Source organism: Aspergillus aculeatinus (genome assembly GCF_003184765.1).
Source record: "Aspergillus aculeatinus CBS 121060 unplaced genomic scaffold BO66scaffold_7, whole genome shotgun sequence".
NCBI classification, from domain to species: Eukaryota; Fungi; Ascomycota; class Eurotiomycetes; order Eurotiales; family Aspergillaceae; genus Aspergillus; species Aspergillus aculeatinus.
The window spans coordinates 730,904-746,455 of record NW_020291476.1 but is presented as its reverse complement, the minus strand read 5'-3'; the positions used below and the strand labels follow the sequence as shown (position 1 = coordinate 746,455).

General features: G+C 54.1%; 8 protein-coding genes across 8 annotated transcripts; 3 read left to right on the top strand and 5 right to left on the bottom strand.

Annotated features, from left to right (window-relative positions):
- Window positions 1-233: 233 nt before the first annotated feature.
- Window positions 234-1,705, top strand: BO66DRAFT_398855 (rRNA-processing protein SOF1; the record flags this gene model as incomplete). Its single annotated transcript, XM_025648658.1, has 3 exons — window positions 234-236; window positions 302-1,281; window positions 1,345-1,705. The coding sequence occupies 3 exons, from the start codon at window positions 234-236 to the stop codon at window positions 1,703-1,705; spliced, it is 1,344 nt and encodes a 447-aa protein (XP_025507394.1).
- A 192-nt stretch (window positions 1,706-1,897) lies between these two features.
- On the bottom strand, window positions 1,898-3,270 carry BO66DRAFT_314989 (NAD(P)-binding protein; the record flags this gene model as incomplete). Its single annotated transcript, XM_025643455.1, has 2 exons — window positions 1,898-2,560; window positions 2,704-3,270. The coding sequence occupies 2 exons, from the start codon at window positions 3,268-3,270 to the stop codon at window positions 1,898-1,900; spliced, it is 1,230 nt and encodes a 409-aa protein (XP_025507393.1).
- A 461-nt stretch (window positions 3,271-3,731) lies between these two features.
- On the top strand, window positions 3,732-5,491 carry BO66DRAFT_389174 (putative zinc metallopeptidase). Its single transcript, XM_025646737.1, has one exon. It carries the CDS (start codon window positions 3,957-3,959, stop codon window positions 5,307-5,309), a length of 1,353 nt encoding a protein of 450 aa, XP_025507392.1. The 5' UTR covers window positions 3,732-3,956; the 3' UTR covers window positions 5,310-5,491.
- Window positions 5,454-7,735, bottom strand: BO66DRAFT_226174 (phf1/phf2 family PHD finger domain-containing protein). The gene is made up of 2 exons (XM_025642724.1): window positions 7,553-7,735; window positions 5,454-7,501 (listed from the first exon to the last, which is right to left on the bottom strand). Exons 1-2 carry the CDS (start codon window positions 7,647-7,649, stop codon window positions 5,598-5,600), a joined length of 2,001 nt encoding a protein of 666 aa, XP_025507391.1. The 5' UTR covers window positions 7,650-7,735; the 3' UTR covers window positions 5,454-5,597.
- A 199-nt stretch (window positions 7,736-7,934) lies between these two features.
- Window positions 7,935-9,838, bottom strand: BO66DRAFT_426488 (CaiB/BaiF CoA transferase family protein). The gene is made up of 6 exons (XM_025650289.1): window positions 9,582-9,838; window positions 9,498-9,529; window positions 9,311-9,431; window positions 8,750-9,254; window positions 8,390-8,683; window positions 7,935-8,326 (listed from the first exon to the last, which is right to left on the bottom strand). Exons 1-6 carry the CDS (start codon window positions 9,762-9,764, stop codon window positions 8,115-8,117), a joined length of 1,347 nt encoding a protein of 448 aa, XP_025507390.1. The 5' UTR covers window positions 9,765-9,838; the 3' UTR covers window positions 7,935-8,114.
- A 214-nt stretch (window positions 9,839-10,052) lies between these two features.
- On the top strand, window positions 10,053-11,261 carry BO66DRAFT_343009 (riboflavin synthase; the record flags this gene model as incomplete). Its single annotated transcript, XM_025644483.1, has 3 exons — window positions 10,053-10,083; window positions 10,149-10,271; window positions 10,514-11,261. The coding sequence occupies 3 exons, from the start codon at window positions 10,053-10,055 to the stop codon at window positions 11,068-11,070; spliced, it is 711 nt and encodes a 236-aa protein (XP_025507389.1). The 3' UTR covers window positions 11,071-11,261.
- On the bottom strand, window positions 11,202-13,193 carry BO66DRAFT_343006 (Brix domain-containing protein). The gene is made up of 2 exons (XM_025644482.1): window positions 12,924-13,193; window positions 11,202-12,828 (listed from the first exon to the last, which is right to left on the bottom strand). Exons 1-2 carry the CDS (start codon window positions 13,125-13,127, stop codon window positions 11,647-11,649), a joined length of 1,386 nt encoding a protein of 461 aa, XP_025507388.1. The 5' UTR covers window positions 13,128-13,193; the 3' UTR covers window positions 11,202-11,646.
- A 436-nt stretch (window positions 13,194-13,629) lies between these two features.
- BO66DRAFT_389168 (proteasome regulatory particle base subunit RPT5) lies at window positions 13,630-15,421 on the bottom strand. Its single transcript, XM_025646736.1, has 3 exons — window positions 14,982-15,421; window positions 14,459-14,874; window positions 13,630-14,398 (listed from the first exon to the last, which is right to left on the bottom strand). Exons 1-3 carry the CDS (start codon window positions 15,299-15,301, stop codon window positions 13,740-13,742), a joined length of 1,395 nt encoding a protein of 464 aa, XP_025507387.1. The 5' UTR covers window positions 15,302-15,421; the 3' UTR covers window positions 13,630-13,739.
- Between the last annotated feature and the right edge of the window lie 131 nt (window positions 15,422-15,552).

Sequence of the window (15,552 nt, the reverse complement as noted above, 5' to 3'; positions counted from 1 at the left end):
GGAGATGAGATGAGGAGGGTATAGTGGACGATGGAGGACAGGAAGCTTACAGGTTTGGCTATCGTCACTCGCAGGCCGAGCTGCAGCTGCCGCTCTCACCGCCCGCGGCTTGGCGAGCCAACCACAATCGGCCTTAACCCGCCCGCCGATGGAAAAAAGATTCCCAGAAATTTTATGTCCGACTTGAATTTCTCTTTTTCACGTTTCGGTCCCAAGGAATTTGTGAGAGCGCCATGGTGAGTATTCCTGGTTTGGATTGCTATATCTCTCAATCGGACAGTCACTAACATACACCCTACAGAAAATCAAAGCTCTTTCTCGTCCCACTTCCTCTCAGCAGGCTCCGGGAAGTGCTGTCGTTCGACAGCCTCGAAACCTCGACCCGGCACAGCATCCTTTTGAGCGCGCCCGAGAATACACTCGCGCTCTGAATGCTACCAAGCTAGAGCGTCTGTTCGCTGCACCATTCTTGGGCCAGTTGGGCGACGGTCATGTGGACGGTGTGTACACATTGGCCAAGGATCCAGGCTCTCTGGAACGGTTCGCCAGTGGCAGCGGTGATGGTGTGATCAAGGTCTGGGATTTGACTACGCAGGGAGAAGTGTGGGAGACTCAGGCGCATGACAATATTGTCAAGGGCGTATGCTGGACCCCCGACCGGAAGCTGCTTTCTTGCGCCAGCGACAAGACCGTCAAACTCTTCGACCCATATAACTCTTCCTCCGAGGCCCCGCCACTAGCCACCTATCTTGGGCAGGGTGCCTTCACTTCCGTCACGCATCACCGTGATCTCCCCCACTTCGCTGCCGCGTCGTCCCAAATCTCGATCTACGATCTCTCTCGCCCCTCCTCCACGCCGTCTCAGACCCTTCACTGGCCTACGAACGTGGACACGATCACCTCGATTGCCTTCAACCAGACAGAAACCTCCATTATCGGCTCTACCGGTATCGACCGCTCTATCATCATGTACGACCTGCGCACCTCGTCGCCCCTCACGAAGATGACTCTCCGCCTGGCGTCGAACGCGATTTCTTGGAACCCAATGGAAGCGTTCAACTTTGCCGTGGCGAATGAGGACCACAACGTCTACCTCTTCGACATGAGGAAGATGGACCGCGCGTTGAACGTTCTCAAGGATCACGTTGCTGCTGTGATGGATGTGGATTTCAGCCCGACTGGTCAGGAGCTGGTCACGGCCTCCTACGACAAGACGGTGCGCTTGTGGAACCGGGCCACCGGCCACTCTCGCGACATCTACCACACACAGCGCATGCAACGGTACGTTAACACATACACCATGTCTTGGTTCTTTTGACACTTTTCACTAACATCTTCGTGCAGTGTCTTCTCTGCCAAGTTCACCCCCGACAACAAGTACATCCTGTCGGGCTCCGACGACGGAAACGTTCGCCTGTGGCGCGCCAATGCTTCCGATCGCAGTGGCATTAAGAGTGCCCGTCAGCGAACCAAGCTCGAGTACGACCAAGCTTTGATCCAGAGATACCAGCACATGCCCGAGATCAAGAGAATCAGGCGCCAGCGCCACGTCCCCAAGCCGATCAAGAAGGCCCGCGAGATCAAGAGAGAGGAATTGAACGCGATCAAGAGACGCGAGGAGAACGTCCGGAAGCACACCAAGAAGGAGAACCTGAAGAAGAGACAGAGCGAGCGCGAGAAGATGATCCTAGCCCGGGAGCAGTAGATCGGGCTCCATCATATATCTTGCGCTTTCCCCTGGGTCCTTGCTCGCCTTGGGACATTGTCTGGGCAGTCTTATGCTCTGCGCTCTCGCCTGAGTGGAAGAATCTGTCTTGATTATATACATCGCGTGGCTGGTTCCACATCCTTGAAATATTCGTCTATGACTGTCCGATCCCTCCGCCCCATCATTACATCAGTCTTTGTCTACGGAAAGCGGCTCGCACTGCTGTTGTGGTTGTTCAGTCAGCGGCGCGCTGGTGGCTGGCGGGTTCTTCTGAGACAAGGAGGCTTGCGCGACGGCGCTGTCGATCCCACTCATATACCGCGCCAAGCGTTGCAGGCCTGCCGGCATCACGGCATACCAGTTGACCAGCATCGCAAAGGTGGGCAGTCGGATCACAGCGCCTCTCCCGCTGTCGATCGCGGACACGATCTCCTGCGCGACGTGGACCGGCTCGAGGACGGGCGCAAAGAAGCGGTTGGGCGTCTGGACCGATTGGAAAAGCGGCGTGGAGATCTGCCCGGGCTCCACGAGGATCATCTTCACCTTGTCATCGTCACCGGACGCGCGGAGCTCCGCTTCCAGCGTGCGATGCACGGCGCTCAGCCCGGCTTTACTGGCCGAGTAGTCCGCCAGCCCTGCCGCGCACAGCTGGCCCAGAACCGAACTGACGGTGACGATGGTCCCGCCCGTGGCGGCGGACAGCATCCGCGGCAGGAAGACCTGGTAGGCATGGAAGGCCGCGAGCAAGTTGGTCCGGATAGTTTTCTGGAACGCTTCCGCGGGGACATCTCGGAGCGATTGACCGTTGATACGAGCGGCCGCACAATGAACCAGTACTGTCGGAGTTCCCAGCTAGAAAACAAGAAAGAAAAAAAACCAGAATCAACATGTCAGCAAAACCAGTACCACCCTCGTAGAGCATGTATAGCCCAACCTCACCCCCTTTCCACACATTCATTCGTAGGAAGAAAAAGAGAAAAAAAAAAAAAGCATACCTCCATCTCCACCCTCCGCACCGTCTCCTCCAACGCCCCGCGATTCCCAACATCACACCGATAATACCCCACGGCATCATCCATCCCCTCCATCATTCCCTCCATCTCCTCCGCCCCCTTCACATCCAACACCGCCACACTCACCCCCCTCAACCCATAGATCCTCGCAATCAACAACCCCAACCCGCTCGCCCCGCCCGTGACCACAACCACCTCCTCACTCAGATCCACGCGCCGGGGCTCCCCGTACGCGAACCGGTCGTTCACGCTCTGCAACACATTCAGAGCGGAAAGGAATATCGCGTACCCCGTGGCGACGAGGAACGCCGGCGCGGTGTAGGGCGTGGCTTGGGCGCGGAGGCAGAGCACGAGGATCCAGGCGATGAAGGGGTGGAAGAGCGTGCGCGAGAGCACGGTGAGGAGGAGGTCCAGGGTTATCGCGTGCGGACGGGCTTGGGTATTTTGGTCGGAGGAGGGGGGAGGGATCTTGGATTTGGGGTTGGGGTTGGGGTTGGGGGCTGTTAGGATACGGCGTGGTGGTTGGGGTTGTGGTTTGGGGTCGGACATTGTTGGGTGAGAATTTTTCTTTGGATTAGGTGGTTTGGGTGATGGGTTGCTGGGGAAGGGTTTAAGGGAGGAAGTAAGTAGTCTTGTTAGCGCGGCGTGTTCATGATCGATTGCTGAGATGAGATGGATGATGGTGGAAGCGCCGAGGGCTGGGGCTGGGATGCTTGATTGGTTGGGTTAGCTTTGTGGACAACTGCCATGGGTCTATTGGGAGTACCTTAGGGATACAGCACTGCAGCTATGTGAAGGTACAGTACCTTGATGTACAGCTGAGCAGGTTCTGTCCGCTGGCTGTGGCTGCGACGCGCGCAATTGTAGTTGTGAGGAAATGTAGCAAGCCCCCGAAGAAGAAGGTAGGAGAACTGGCCCGGGTGCGCTGCAACTGGAATCGGGGGACGATAAGCTGGCGGGTGGGCTGGTGGGGCTGCTGCTCTTGGGTTGTGGATTGTTTGACAATCGCAAGCTAACTACTACATATTGTTCTCAGTGTGAGACGAGAATCTTATTCGCAAGACAATATCGAGTCTTTGTCGGGCAGTTGACTTGTCTTCAAGTGTGAACGTGAATTTCTATAACCGAGGTAGTCTACACAGCCATCCTGCGACTTGCCGCAACAGTCACTCAAGAATATACTCCGTACATTGTAACTATTTCGATCCTCGCTCCTCACCCACCCACCCTACACCATGCCACCACCAACTCTGAAGCCGGTGCCAATGATCGAGAACGTCCGTCTACCCGGATCAGACTCAACCTGGGACATATCCATTGACAACGACCAAGGCATTATCCATTCGATCACCCCGCACAAGGGCGAGTCCGATACCGCAGCTTCCCGCGCACCTCTCGCCCTCCCCGCATTGACGCACCCGCACATCCACCTCGACAAGGCCTACATCCACAACGCGCGCGAGTATGCGCATCTCCTCCCCTCCAGTGGCTCGTTTGCCGAAGCGCTATCCTTCACCACCCAAGCCAAGCGACAGTTCACCCAGGCCGATCTTCTGAAGCGTGGGGAATGGCTCCTGGCGGGGGCTGTCACCGCGGGGGTCACGGCGATGCGCGCGTTTGTGGAAGTGGACCAGACGGTCGGGTTCACTTGCCTGGACGCCGGCGCCACTCTCAAGGAGACATGGAAGAACGCCTGTACGGTCCAGCTAGTGAGCTTCGCACAAGATCCCATATTCTCGGGCGAGCATGGCGAGGAGAACCGACGGCTGATGGAAGAGGCAATCCGACGGCCGCAGGTGGATGTGATTGGTACAACACCGTATGTGGAATCGACCGTTGAAGCTGCGAAGCGGAACATCGAATGGGCCGTTGAACGCGGTCTGGAATACGGCAAACACGTGGACTTTCACCTGGATTACAACCTCGACCCGGCAACAGAGGCCCTAGTATGGTTTGTCCTGCGGACACTCAGAGAAAAGGGCTGGTCAGCCCAGTCGACGCCCAAGCGGGTTATGCTAGGGCATTGTACGCGGCTCACCCTGTTCACCCATGACGAGTGGACGAGGCTTGCGAAAGAAATTAAGGACCATGATCTCCCTGTTAGTTTCGTTGGGCTGCCCACGAGTGATCTATACATGGCTTCTCCTCCGAGCCGAGGTAGTGCAGATCAACCGCGAGGGACTTTGCCCGTAGTGGACATGATTGACAAGCATAAGTTGGACGCTGTGATCGGAATCAACAATGTTGGCAACGCGTTCACGCCATGGGGTTCCGAGGACCCGCTGTTGTTAGCTTGCCTGGGGGTGGGAATCTATCAAGCTGGAACCCAGGCGCATGCTGAACTTTTGTATGAATGTGTCTCGACACGCGCTCGTGCAGCAATCGGGCTGTCACCACATGACACTGGCCTTGACCTAAAATGTGACAGCTGTGCGGATATCCTGCTGTTCCACGAAGTGGATGAAACAGGCTGCGGGGCAATGAGGCCTCGGCATGGTATCGCAGGCATTGTTTGGGACCCACCTGCGAAGATGAGCAGGCGTGTGATATCGAGTGGTCGCCTGAATGTTTCTTCGCCTTGCTTCTAATATCCCACATCATGTATCGCGTGGCACGCTGGAGATCCTGCAGGAAGGAACTCGCCTCACTTTAAGTAGAAAAACGAGGCATCTTGTAAGAGCGAAGAGCGAAGACAAGCACCAACGAAGTCTGATCATCATAAATCGGGGCGCATTGAGTGAATTGCACGCACTCTATTCCCAAAGTCTCGTTCCCAACGGAAGAACAAATCTAGAATATCTATCAGAGAATATTGATCGTACACAGAAGGCGAAGGATGAAAGGCCTAATGATAGTAATACACATAGAAGCCATATTCACGAGCCCCATATTGGCACTTTCTGTTTCATTTGAGCGCGGATTTGAGCAGGCCCATGCAACGAATAGCTGAACGTTGAACAAGCAGGATCCTCGCTGAGGATGTCCAAGTCATCCAGCCCAACAGGCAGCCGGAAACCGTTGCCGGCGCGTGGATATAGACGATGCTCTTGAAACTCATACTCTGGCTCTTCATCAGAAGACTCTTCGTATCTCCTTCGGTGAGATGAAGTAGTCGAGACATCCGGTGCAGATGCGGTTGGTGGTCTAGCTGATTCTTCCGCCGAGGTGGCCGCAGAGGCCCCCAGGCCATTTGTCTGCAGAACAGTTCCTTGATCGGAAGTAGAAGTACTCGTCACGGCTGACGAGCTAGGACGGGCTGAGAAGTTTGATGACTGGTAGTCCTTCAGATTAGCGGGGAACATTGGCAGGTTTCGATTACCTTCCGATATGTTCATAAGAAGCTCAACAAGTGTTGCATGCGACAAGCCCGATAGAAACCCTCGGCGTTCTTCGACCGAGTAGCCCCCCGCGCTTACCTCAGCTCGAGGGACTATCAAGGAAGAAGTCGAAATAGGGGTTGGCTGTGTTTTCGCAAGGAACGGATTGCTCCTGACAACTGTTGGCTGAACAATGGTAATCGGCACAGGCTTGCATTCCCCACAGAACCATTCTTTCTCTTGGACGGTGACAACCTCCACGCTGATGGGAGGATCGTGGCATAATTGGTGCCAGGCCCCATTGCATTCATCGCAGAAAACAATCGCGTTGGTCAGAGGGCTATGGCCCCTCTGGCATCGGGTACAAGTGATGTTACCATCCTTCGCTTTGCGTTGAACGCGCTTACGTTTCCGAGTTGTTGCCGCCGTGGAACCACGCGTGTTGTCCGACGTCTCAAGTGAGTTGCTTGTCTCTTTGGCAGCAGCCGGCAACGAAGGCGGAGGCACATACAAGGAGGGTCGGTTGACCTGTCGGCCAGACTTTGTCTGGGTTGCTGTCGGGGCAACATCGGATTCGTCGCTGCTGGAATCACCGGCCCGGATGACGCTCTCTTCGTCACTGTCCTTGTTGCGGCGGCGCTTCTTGTTCTTGGTTCCATTCGTGATACTCTTCCTGTTACGGGAGCCTCCTGTCGTGGGCCTTTTAGACTTAGAGATTGAGCTTGCTGTAGATAATGGTTTGGCATTCGAGACGGTTGTCCGAGGCTGTAATGGTGGTAAAGATGCCACCGCCGGTGGTGGTGGTGGTGCTGCTGCTGCTGCTGGCGGCGGCGGCGGCGCTAATACAGGGCCATTGGATGATACTTCAGGTATTCCATCTGTTGGTGCAGTTGGAGGCACTGGTGATGGTCTCGATGCAATACTAATCAGGCCCCCAGGAGGATCCACAGGGGATTTCCGGGTAGCAGTACTTGGGGAAGCCGCAGGTAGAGGCACTGGTGATGGTTTCGGTGCAATATTGATCGGGCCCCTAGGAAGATCCATAGGAGATCTCCGGGTAGCAATACTTGGGGAAGCCGCAGGTGGAGGCACTGGTGATGGTTTAGGTGTAATATTGTTCGGGCTCCTAGGAAGATCCACAGGAGATCTGCGGGTAACAGTACTCGAGGAAGCCGCAGGTGCCCCCCCATTGTTCGCATACGTGAATGGTGCCGTAGGCAATTCGATGATAATTGAAGAGGCCCTCATAGTGCCTGTGCGAGGACCGTTCAAGTTGTTTCCAACAAATCGATTTCCAGTTGGAGGGTTCCAACCGATGGATTTGTTACCATATCTCTGCTGTGTGGCCTTTAGACTTCCATTGACTCGTGCGAGTAACTCGGTTGTGGCCGCTGAAAGAGGCGGTATCTCCACCCTTCTCGAAGGCGTACTCGAGGATCGGGTCGTGTTCGACGAGGACAATGCTGAGGATGAATCAGCGATAGGCTGGAGTGAGGGCGCTGATGAATGCGTACCCGAAGTAGTGGTAGTGGTAGTGCGCAGAAATGCGTGGGTGGGTGGCGCTGTCTCTACAGACGCCAGGGATGCAGAACCCCCATTTTGCTGTGACATATCCCCCCGGATCTGCCCTGTCGAGCACACTCACGCTGCAACGGCAAGGTGCTCTTTGATGAGCCCGAGATATGTATCAATGCTGCCACGGGTGAAATATGAAAAGGCCATCATGAACGGATCCAGATTTATATATTATCACGTGATCGCTAGGAATTCATCCCCGCGCCCTTGGAAGGCACCGACTGACTGCATTCGTTGCCAACCCATATTTTGTGATGCAATGCCTGCAATATCTCCAGCCATCAGGTCGTTTTGAAGGCATTAGCATCTGACTGTGTTTTGCATCTCTAAGGCTTTGCGAAGCTACATCTCAATGCGGCTCAGCCGACAGCTGCGCGAAAACTAACCATGTATTCTAGAGGCGAACCCTCCTTACGGACCACACACACTTACTCCTCCCTTATCACCTTAGGGTAATTCACCACTGGCCCAACGAGGGTTTGTCTTAATTTCAAAACACGTCTATGCCACTACACCTGCCTGCTTCAACTGAGCTATTTCCTCCTTACCATACTCGAGTACTTCGGCCAGAATCTCGTCAGTGTGCTGCCCTAGAGTCGGAGGCGGCGTACGAACACCAGGGGTTGCATGAGAATATTTGATCGGTGTGTTCACCAGCTTGATGGGTCCGCAGGCTGGATGATCAACTTCAGTGACCATACCTCGTGCTTGGACTATATCCCAGAGTCAGAGTTGTCATTCAAGGCGAACAAGCGCTTGGGAGAAAATGGTCTCACCGTGAGCATGATTTAGTGTTCCTTGGATGTCGTTGACAGCGGCATACGGCATCCCGCTTCCTTCCAATATCTCCAGCCATTCCTGCGTCGTCTTTTGTCTCACTCTTTGCTGAATCAACCCATCAATCTCCTCTCGGTGTTTCACTCGGTCGCTATTGGTAACAAACCGGGGATCGGTCTTCCATTCCGGACAGCCGAGCCGATCGCATAACACGCCGAACAATCTGTCGTTCCCGCCCCCAAAGAGGATATCGCCGTCACGCGTTTCGTAACTTCGGTAGGGCACAATGGATGCTTTGCAATGCGGGGATCAGTAAGACCGCACGATTCAGGTAGCACTACTTTGCGGCGAACACTTACGGTGTGCCGTCCCCCACCGGCCAGAGTCCTTCTTCCCACTGATCAGCGCCGAGCTTGCAATGTTCGCCAAAGTCGCGACCTGACAATCGCTCAAGCATGCATCGATATGCTGCCCCTTCCCCGTCCGCCCGCGAGCAATCAATGCCGCCATGATGGCATTAGACGTGTAAAGACCAGTGGTTAAATCCGTCACAGCTACACCGACCTTCACCGGCTCCCCCTCCCTACTACCAGTGATGTGCATCAGGCCCATCTCGGCCTCGACCATGACATCGTACCCGGCGCGGTTGCTGTACGGCCCAGTCTGGCCGTAGCCTGTGATACTAGCGTAGATGAGTCGGGGGTTGATAGCTTTTAGGGTCTCGTAATCCATGTTGTACTTCTTAAGGCTGCCAGGAAGATAGTTCTCCACCAACACGTCGCACTCTTTTGCAAGACGATGTAGAATCTTCACTCCGGATTTATGAGCAAAGGATAAGCCGATGGATTTCTTGTTGCGGTTCACCTGAGCCAGATGTTAATTGCTTGACATCTAGGCATTTCTTCTGATGGGTGACTTACTCCCAAGTAGTAAGCGCTCTCTCCGGGCCCTTCTGACCCGTCAGTGTACTTGGCGTATGGTGGTCCCCAAGCACGAGTGTCATCGCCGCGTGTTGGGTGTTCTACCTTAATAACGTCTGCTCTGTAGAAGACCAGATATGGTCAGTATTGTATGTGGCGTGAAGCACTGAAAGCAGCGGCAGCATACCCCAGGTCTCCCAGGATTTGTGTACAGTATGGCTGCATGAGATGTCAACACAAGCCTGTGGAAGGTCAATTGTATGATACTCACACCAGCCAGAACTCTCGTCATATCTAGAACCCTAATGCCTTTCAAAGGCAGGGTATCATCTGAAAGTGCAGTAGAGTAAGTGCGCCATGATCGGTTGCTCCTTGATAGATAGAGGTATGTATGGTTGAGCGGCCGGCGCGCAATGAAGGCTCGCGGCACCTTCGAGGAGATTATCGGATTCATTCTCAATGGTCGAATAAGGAGATAACAGTTTGAAAAGCAAAATATACGTCGTCAACAATCTTGGAAGAATAAAAAGGCGAACAGAAGCAAGGAACCGAACAAGCACTGTGTACAGTACAGCTTCCAACTAACTTATCGGCCGCCATGACCGAGCGGCGGCGCGGGATCGGCCCCCAAGCCGAGGTCAACCCGCTTTCCTCCCGCTTCGCGACTTTCTCTCTGTGATCTTCAATTCCGCTCGATCCGCCCGCCGGCTTCGGTTTGTCTACTCCCTGCCATTCTGTCACCATGTTTACGGGTCTTGTTGAGAAGATTGGAAGTCAGTTTCTGCCTGTCTACTGTACTGCCCGTTCTATGACTGACCATGGTGCCCTTGCTTCTTAGCGGTCTCGTCCCTCGAGCCCCTCGATACCTCGTCAAGCGGGGGCGGGGGAACCTCGCTGACCATTACCGATTGTGAGGACATCCTCGTCGATGCGCATCTCGGCGATAGCATAGCTGTCAATGGTACATAACCACCTCCACCCCTTTTTCCACCGTCATCATCGTCACCGAACATACACCTTTGCGAATCCCTCTTCCTCCCCGTTCCCCTCTTCTCTCCGTCACACACCTCCCCCACCCTCCCACCGTCCTAGCTGGTCGCAATCCCCCTTCCCCCCACCGCGGGGCATTGAACACATCAACGCACAAAAACCGCACAGAACAAAACTAGACTCACACGAAACCCCCTCTTAAAAAAAAAACAGGAACATGCCTCACAGTGACCGCCTTCGACAAGACGTGGTTCAAGGTGGGCGTCGCGCCGGAGACCCTGCGCCGCACGAACCTGGGCGCCCTGCAGACGGGGTCGAAGGTGAACCTGGAGCGGGCGGTGCTGGGCGAGACGCGGATGGGTGGGCACTTCGTGCAGGGCCACGTCGACACGATCGCGCAGATCCTCTCGGTCACGCCGGACAGCAACGCGCTCGTGTTCCGCTTCAAGCCGCGCGACCAGGGGGTCATGCGCTACATCGTCGAGAAGGGCTACGTCACGCTGGACGGCGCCAGCCTGACGGTCACCAAGGTCGTGGATGGCGCCGAGGGCTACTTCGAGGTCATGCTCATCGCGTACACCCAGGAGAAGATCGTCACGGCGGCCAAGAAGCCCGGCGACTACGTCAACGTCGAGATCGATATCGTCGGCAAGTACGTGGAGAAGAGCGTGCAGGCGTACTTTGCTGGGTCGGCTGCGTCGGCGGGCGGCGATTTCAGCATGCTGGAGAAGATGGTGTCGAGGATTGTGGATGAGAAGTTGAAGCGGTAGATTTCCTTTCGATGATATGAACGCATAAAAGAAAAAGAGAAGTTCCTGTTGTATCGATGATGGGTTATGAGCTTTACGTAGTTTTTGATGATACTAAGGAAGATGATAATGCTTTGTTTTGACTTCGTCCAGGGCTCTTGCTGCTCCATGTGCAACCAGAAATCGTGGGTATAATTTTGAAACTCCTAACGAACCATAGGGTACATAACTTTTTCCTTTCCATCAAACAAATAATGAATAGTAATACTGGCGTTCGATGTACGAACGAATTGAGTTCCTTCCCATCAACTGTTCCGTTTCTCCATCACATCGACCACATGCATCGAAATCTGCATAATGTATAACAACTCATGTGCACCATACTAGGGGCATGGCCATGAGCATTTGACATGATGCAATGCGCTGGAATTGTTTGCATGGGATCATTGGCACGTCGCAGACGTGTTGGAAGCTATCCAGCATGGTGAAGGTCAGGGTGTGAAAGGGACTGGCAAGCCTGGAAGCGCCGTGTGGCAGCCAATATTCGTGATGGCTGACGACTCAAAGAACATCGTATTTATGGATGGCAAAGGAAATTTACTCATCCATAGACTCGTCACCATCCTCCTCTTCTCCCTCCTCCTCCTCCTCTTCTTCTTCCTCGTCATCCTCATCCTGCACCACATTCTCATCATCCTCGTCGAAATCGTCGCTGAGCCAGTCTTCGTCGCTCATGTCAACGTCCTCGTCATCATCATCTTCAACCTCCTTGCCATTGGCCTTGGCTTTAGCCTTCTCGGCCTTCTTCTTCTCAATGTTCTCCCGCTGTTGCTTCTTTCTCTCCTCCTTCTCCTTCTTCTTCTTATCCCAGCTCTTGTCCAGCTTGTTGACTTCCTCCTCAGACTTCGAGATGAAATCGTGCCACATGACTCTGCCCTCACACAAGCCCTCCTCAACCTTCTGCAACCGGAGCTTCATGCGCGGGCCCAGCTCAACCAGCTTGACCGCCCGCTTCTCGACCCCGGGGCCATTGCTCAACTTCTTCTGTGCCTTCTCCTTGTCGCCAGCCTTCATCCGCTGCAGTTCACGTTTCGTGAGAACCTTCCGAGTGGTGCTCTCTGCGATCTCCACCTCCGCATCCGTATCCATTTCAGTTTCACTAGCAGACGTGTAGCCCGCCGCCGAGGGATCGAGCAGATAGTCTGCGGCATCCTCGAGCTTTCCGAGATTCGGCACAGCGGTCTTCTTCTTCTCCTTGTTCCGAATTTCCTTGGGATCGAGACGACGGATACGCTTCGAGATACCGGTCTTCTTCGTCGTGATGGCATAGTGTCTGAGATTGAGGACATAGGAGTCCTGTTCTTCGCCTTCGGGAGCGAGCTCACGGTTCAGGAGCATGACGCGACGGATGGAGGTGAGAGGGGTAGCTTGGGGGTTGATCGGAGGGAAGAGCGATTGGAAAATGGTCGTGGTCAGGCTCTCGAGACGCTTGGGTACTTTGGAGTTCTCGTCTGCGCCGGGGGAGTTAAAGTTGTTCATCACGAGCAGCGGAGGCGTCTTGTGGTCCTGGCCACCGCCGCGCGGGCGCTTCAACGACTTCTCAACGTCTCTGCACAGAGAGTAGTTCTCCACCTTGAAATGCAGGGTCGGCCCTCGGGGGGTGAGCGCCAACCGCAGATTCGTGTTGCCCGTGGCAGATTTGGAGAAAAGAAGAAGATGGGTCACGCCCAGAGGGCCGGTCATTGTTGTGAAATCCCGAAGTCTGTTCGATTTGCGTTCCTGGTGACAATTAGCAAGAAAAAACAAAAGGAAGTCGATCTTGTACAATGTCTGCTGGCCATCGTCTGCGAAAAGTCGACCGATTGTTAACGTACCTTCAAGCGCACAGCCGTATCGGGCTCAAGCATCGTCCGCACATCTTTGACCAGCTGGCTGACGCTGGAGCCGACCTGTGTAGCGCCAACTCGAATGACCATCGACTTGGGAGTTTTGCTCATAGACGAGGCGCCGCCTTTGGCAGCAGCCGTGGCATTTGTCGCGCGAACATGGGTGCGCTTCTTGGTGCGTGCCTTCGCCATGGTGAAAAATGATGTGAAATGAGATTTACGGGGGAAATAATCACTAAGGATGGATCTTAATCCCCGGATGTCTGGATCGAAAGTAGGACTTTTTCTTGACCCGCAGAAAAACTAAAGGCGGAGCAAAGCCGCGGAGGAGCCCGGATCAATGATTTTGCGGCGCCCAGTATCATCAAGCTTGCCTTAGTCCAGAACGTCTATTAGTCTATGTGTGTTGATGAACAAACCCCCGAACGAAATAACTGCGATTTCGACCGCAGTCCGGTCCATCTTGGCCTTTTGATACCGCCTGGTGATATCGCTGGGACACAGGGGTGGATAGTGCTGTGAAGGACCCCGACAAGGAAGAATGCAACGAGGATGAGAACATGCTTTATAGAGGAACACACTCTCCAGTTGAGATAGACAAGAAAGGTTGAAGCGTGAGTGACTATTACGAATTAAACAAAGGCGTGTGGTGACGACGCTGCTTGGTAATGGCAATCTTTGCTTCGTATGATTAGCGCCCTGCTTTGATGAAAAGGAGACCATCACGTAGTAATTACTGGGGCAGATTACAAGAGGTGAAGAAACATCGTGGAATTTATCGTGACGCAAAAAGATAAGATATTCTTAAACATAGATGCCCATGTTGGTGTCCTTCTTCTTCGCCTGTACTTCCGAGATGGCATCGACATAGTTCTCGTGTCCCACCTTACTCATGCCCTTACGAAGAGCAATCATACCAGCTTCCACACATACAGCCTTCAACTGCGCACCTCCGAATTCATCGGTACTGCGAGCCAGTTCCGCCCAGTTGACCCCATCATCCACGGCCATTTTGCGGGAATGGATCTGTAGAATGTTGGCGCGAGCTTCCTCGTTAGGCAGGGGGAACTCGATCTTGCGGTCCAGGCGACCGGAACGGAGCAAGGCCGGATCCAGCACATCAATGCGGTTCGTGGCCGCGAGGACCTTGATACGATCATCGGAGGCAAAACCGTCGAGCTGGTTGAGAAGCTCCAACATGGTTCGTTGCACTTCACGGTCGCCGGACTTCTCGGAGTCGAAACGCTTGGTACCAACGGCATCCAGCTCGTCAATGAAAATGATCGAGGGGGCCTTCTCCTTAGCAAGGGCGAAGCAGTCGCGAACAAGCTTAGCACCGTCACCGATGAACATCTGTACCAGCTGAGGACCGGCAAGCTTCAAGAATGTGGCATTCGTCTCGGCGGCGCAGGCTCGGGCAAGAAGGGTTTTACCGGTACCGGGGGGTCCGTACATCAGAGCACCTGGAACCAAGTTAGTACGGCATAACTTCCAGCCCTCCAGATTTCACACAAATCACATACCCTTCGGTGCCTTGATGCCAAGCTTCTTGAACCGATCGGCTTCCTTCATTGGCCAAACGATAGCCTCGACAATCTCCTCAATCTGCTTGTCCAAACCACCAATGTCCGTGTACTTCTCCGTCGGCTTCTCGTCAACCTCCATGGCCTTGACCCGGTTGTCATACTCAGCTGGTAGTGTGTCCAAGACAAGGTATGAGTCTTTGTTAACACCGATGAGATCGCCGGGCTTGAGCTTCTCGTGATCCACAAGACCGATCAACGGCAGATAGATGGTTTGACGGGTAGAGGTCTTAATGACAGCGGACTTGCCGACACGGGTAGCATCGAGATCAATATTAGCTCCTTCCTCGGCGGCTTCAGCTTCGACATCAAGATCTAAGAGCTCAACAACGTTTCCGACAAGGTAGGGTAGTTGCCTGAGAGATGAATTGTGGTCAGCAAGAAGGCCTGGGTAGGGAACCGCCATCGCCACGAGTCGGCGCACACAGTAGGCGAACCCATAGCGACGTAGACTGCAACATACCGGTTGTTCTCGATCTTCTCTTGGTTGTCTTTGACCTTCTCCCTCATCGTGTTCTGCTCATGTGTCAACCGCTGGTATTCGCTCTTCATTATACGCAGTTCGTTCTCCAGCATTCGCCGCCTCTTGACGATATCCGCTGTGCTGGAAGAGAGAATCTCATCATCGAGAAGTTCATCCTCCTCCTCTTTCTTCTTGACATCAGCATCGTTCATATCAGCATCTCCGTCGCCTTCGGGCTTTCGGTCGTTGCCATCGCCCTGGTCCTTCTTCTTCTCTCTCTCTTCACGCTCGAGGTCGTCAAGGTCTTCCAAGGTAGACATGGTGGCAGGATTAGATGGGAATTACAATGACAGAATAAATTATGTTTAGGCCAACTCGGTAGGTATATGGGGAGAAAGCAGGCAAAGGGAGAGTGAGAATGGGAGAGATGGGGAACTGAGAGCTGCGTTGGAGCCGGCTTGCTCTGAGCTTCGGCCAAACAACGTCAGCCGTCCTGTCTATGTCACGTGACCCTATTACAAATGACCCGGCCTCCGACTGCTAGGTAATGACTCCGTTTCTCATGTAATCT

Bases quoted from the DNA above. Each gene is read 5' to 3' on its own strand.
- BO66DRAFT_389174 (XM_025646737.1), top strand. From the start codon at position 3,957: ATGCCACCACCAACTCTGAAGCCGGTGCCAATGATCGAGAACGTCCGT.
- BO66DRAFT_226174 (XM_025642724.1), bottom strand. From the start codon at position 7,649: ATGTCACAGCAAAATGGGGGTTCTGCATCCCTGGCGTCTGTAGAGACA. The intron at 7,502-7,552 runs GTACGCATTCAT...ATTCATCCTCAG, and splicing joins TACCACTACCACTACTTCGG to CATTGTCCTCGTCGAACACG.
- BO66DRAFT_426488 (XM_025650289.1), bottom strand. From the start codon at position 9,764: ATGAATCCGATAATCTCCTCGAAGGTGCCGCGAGCCTTCATTGCGCGC. The intron at 8,684-8,749 runs GTAAGTGTTCGC...CGCATTGCAAAG, and splicing joins CCGGTGGGGGACGGCACACC to CATCCATTGTGCCCTACCGA. The intron at 8,327-8,389 runs GTGAGACCATTT...TCTGGGATATAG, and splicing joins AACACTAAATCATGCTCACG to TCCAAGCACGAGGTATGGTC.
- BO66DRAFT_343006 (XM_025644482.1), bottom strand. From the start codon at position 13,127: ATGGCGAAGGCACGCACCAAGAAGCGCACCCATGTTCGCGCGACAAAT. The intron at 12,829-12,923 runs GTACGTTAACAA...AATTGTCACCAG, and splicing joins ATACGGCTGTGCGCTTGAAG to GAACGCAAATCGAACAGACT.
- BO66DRAFT_389168 (XM_025646736.1), bottom strand. From the start codon at position 15,301: ATGTCTACCTTGGAAGACCTTGACGACCTCGAGCGTGAAGAGAGAGAG. The intron at 14,875-14,981 runs GTATGTTGCAGT...TTCATCTCTCAG, and splicing joins GAGAAGATCGAGAACAACCG to GCAACTACCCTACCTTGTCG. The intron at 14,399-14,458 runs GTATGTGATTTG...ACTTGGTTCCAG, and splicing joins TGGCATCAAGGCACCGAAGG to GTGCTCTGATGTACGGACCC.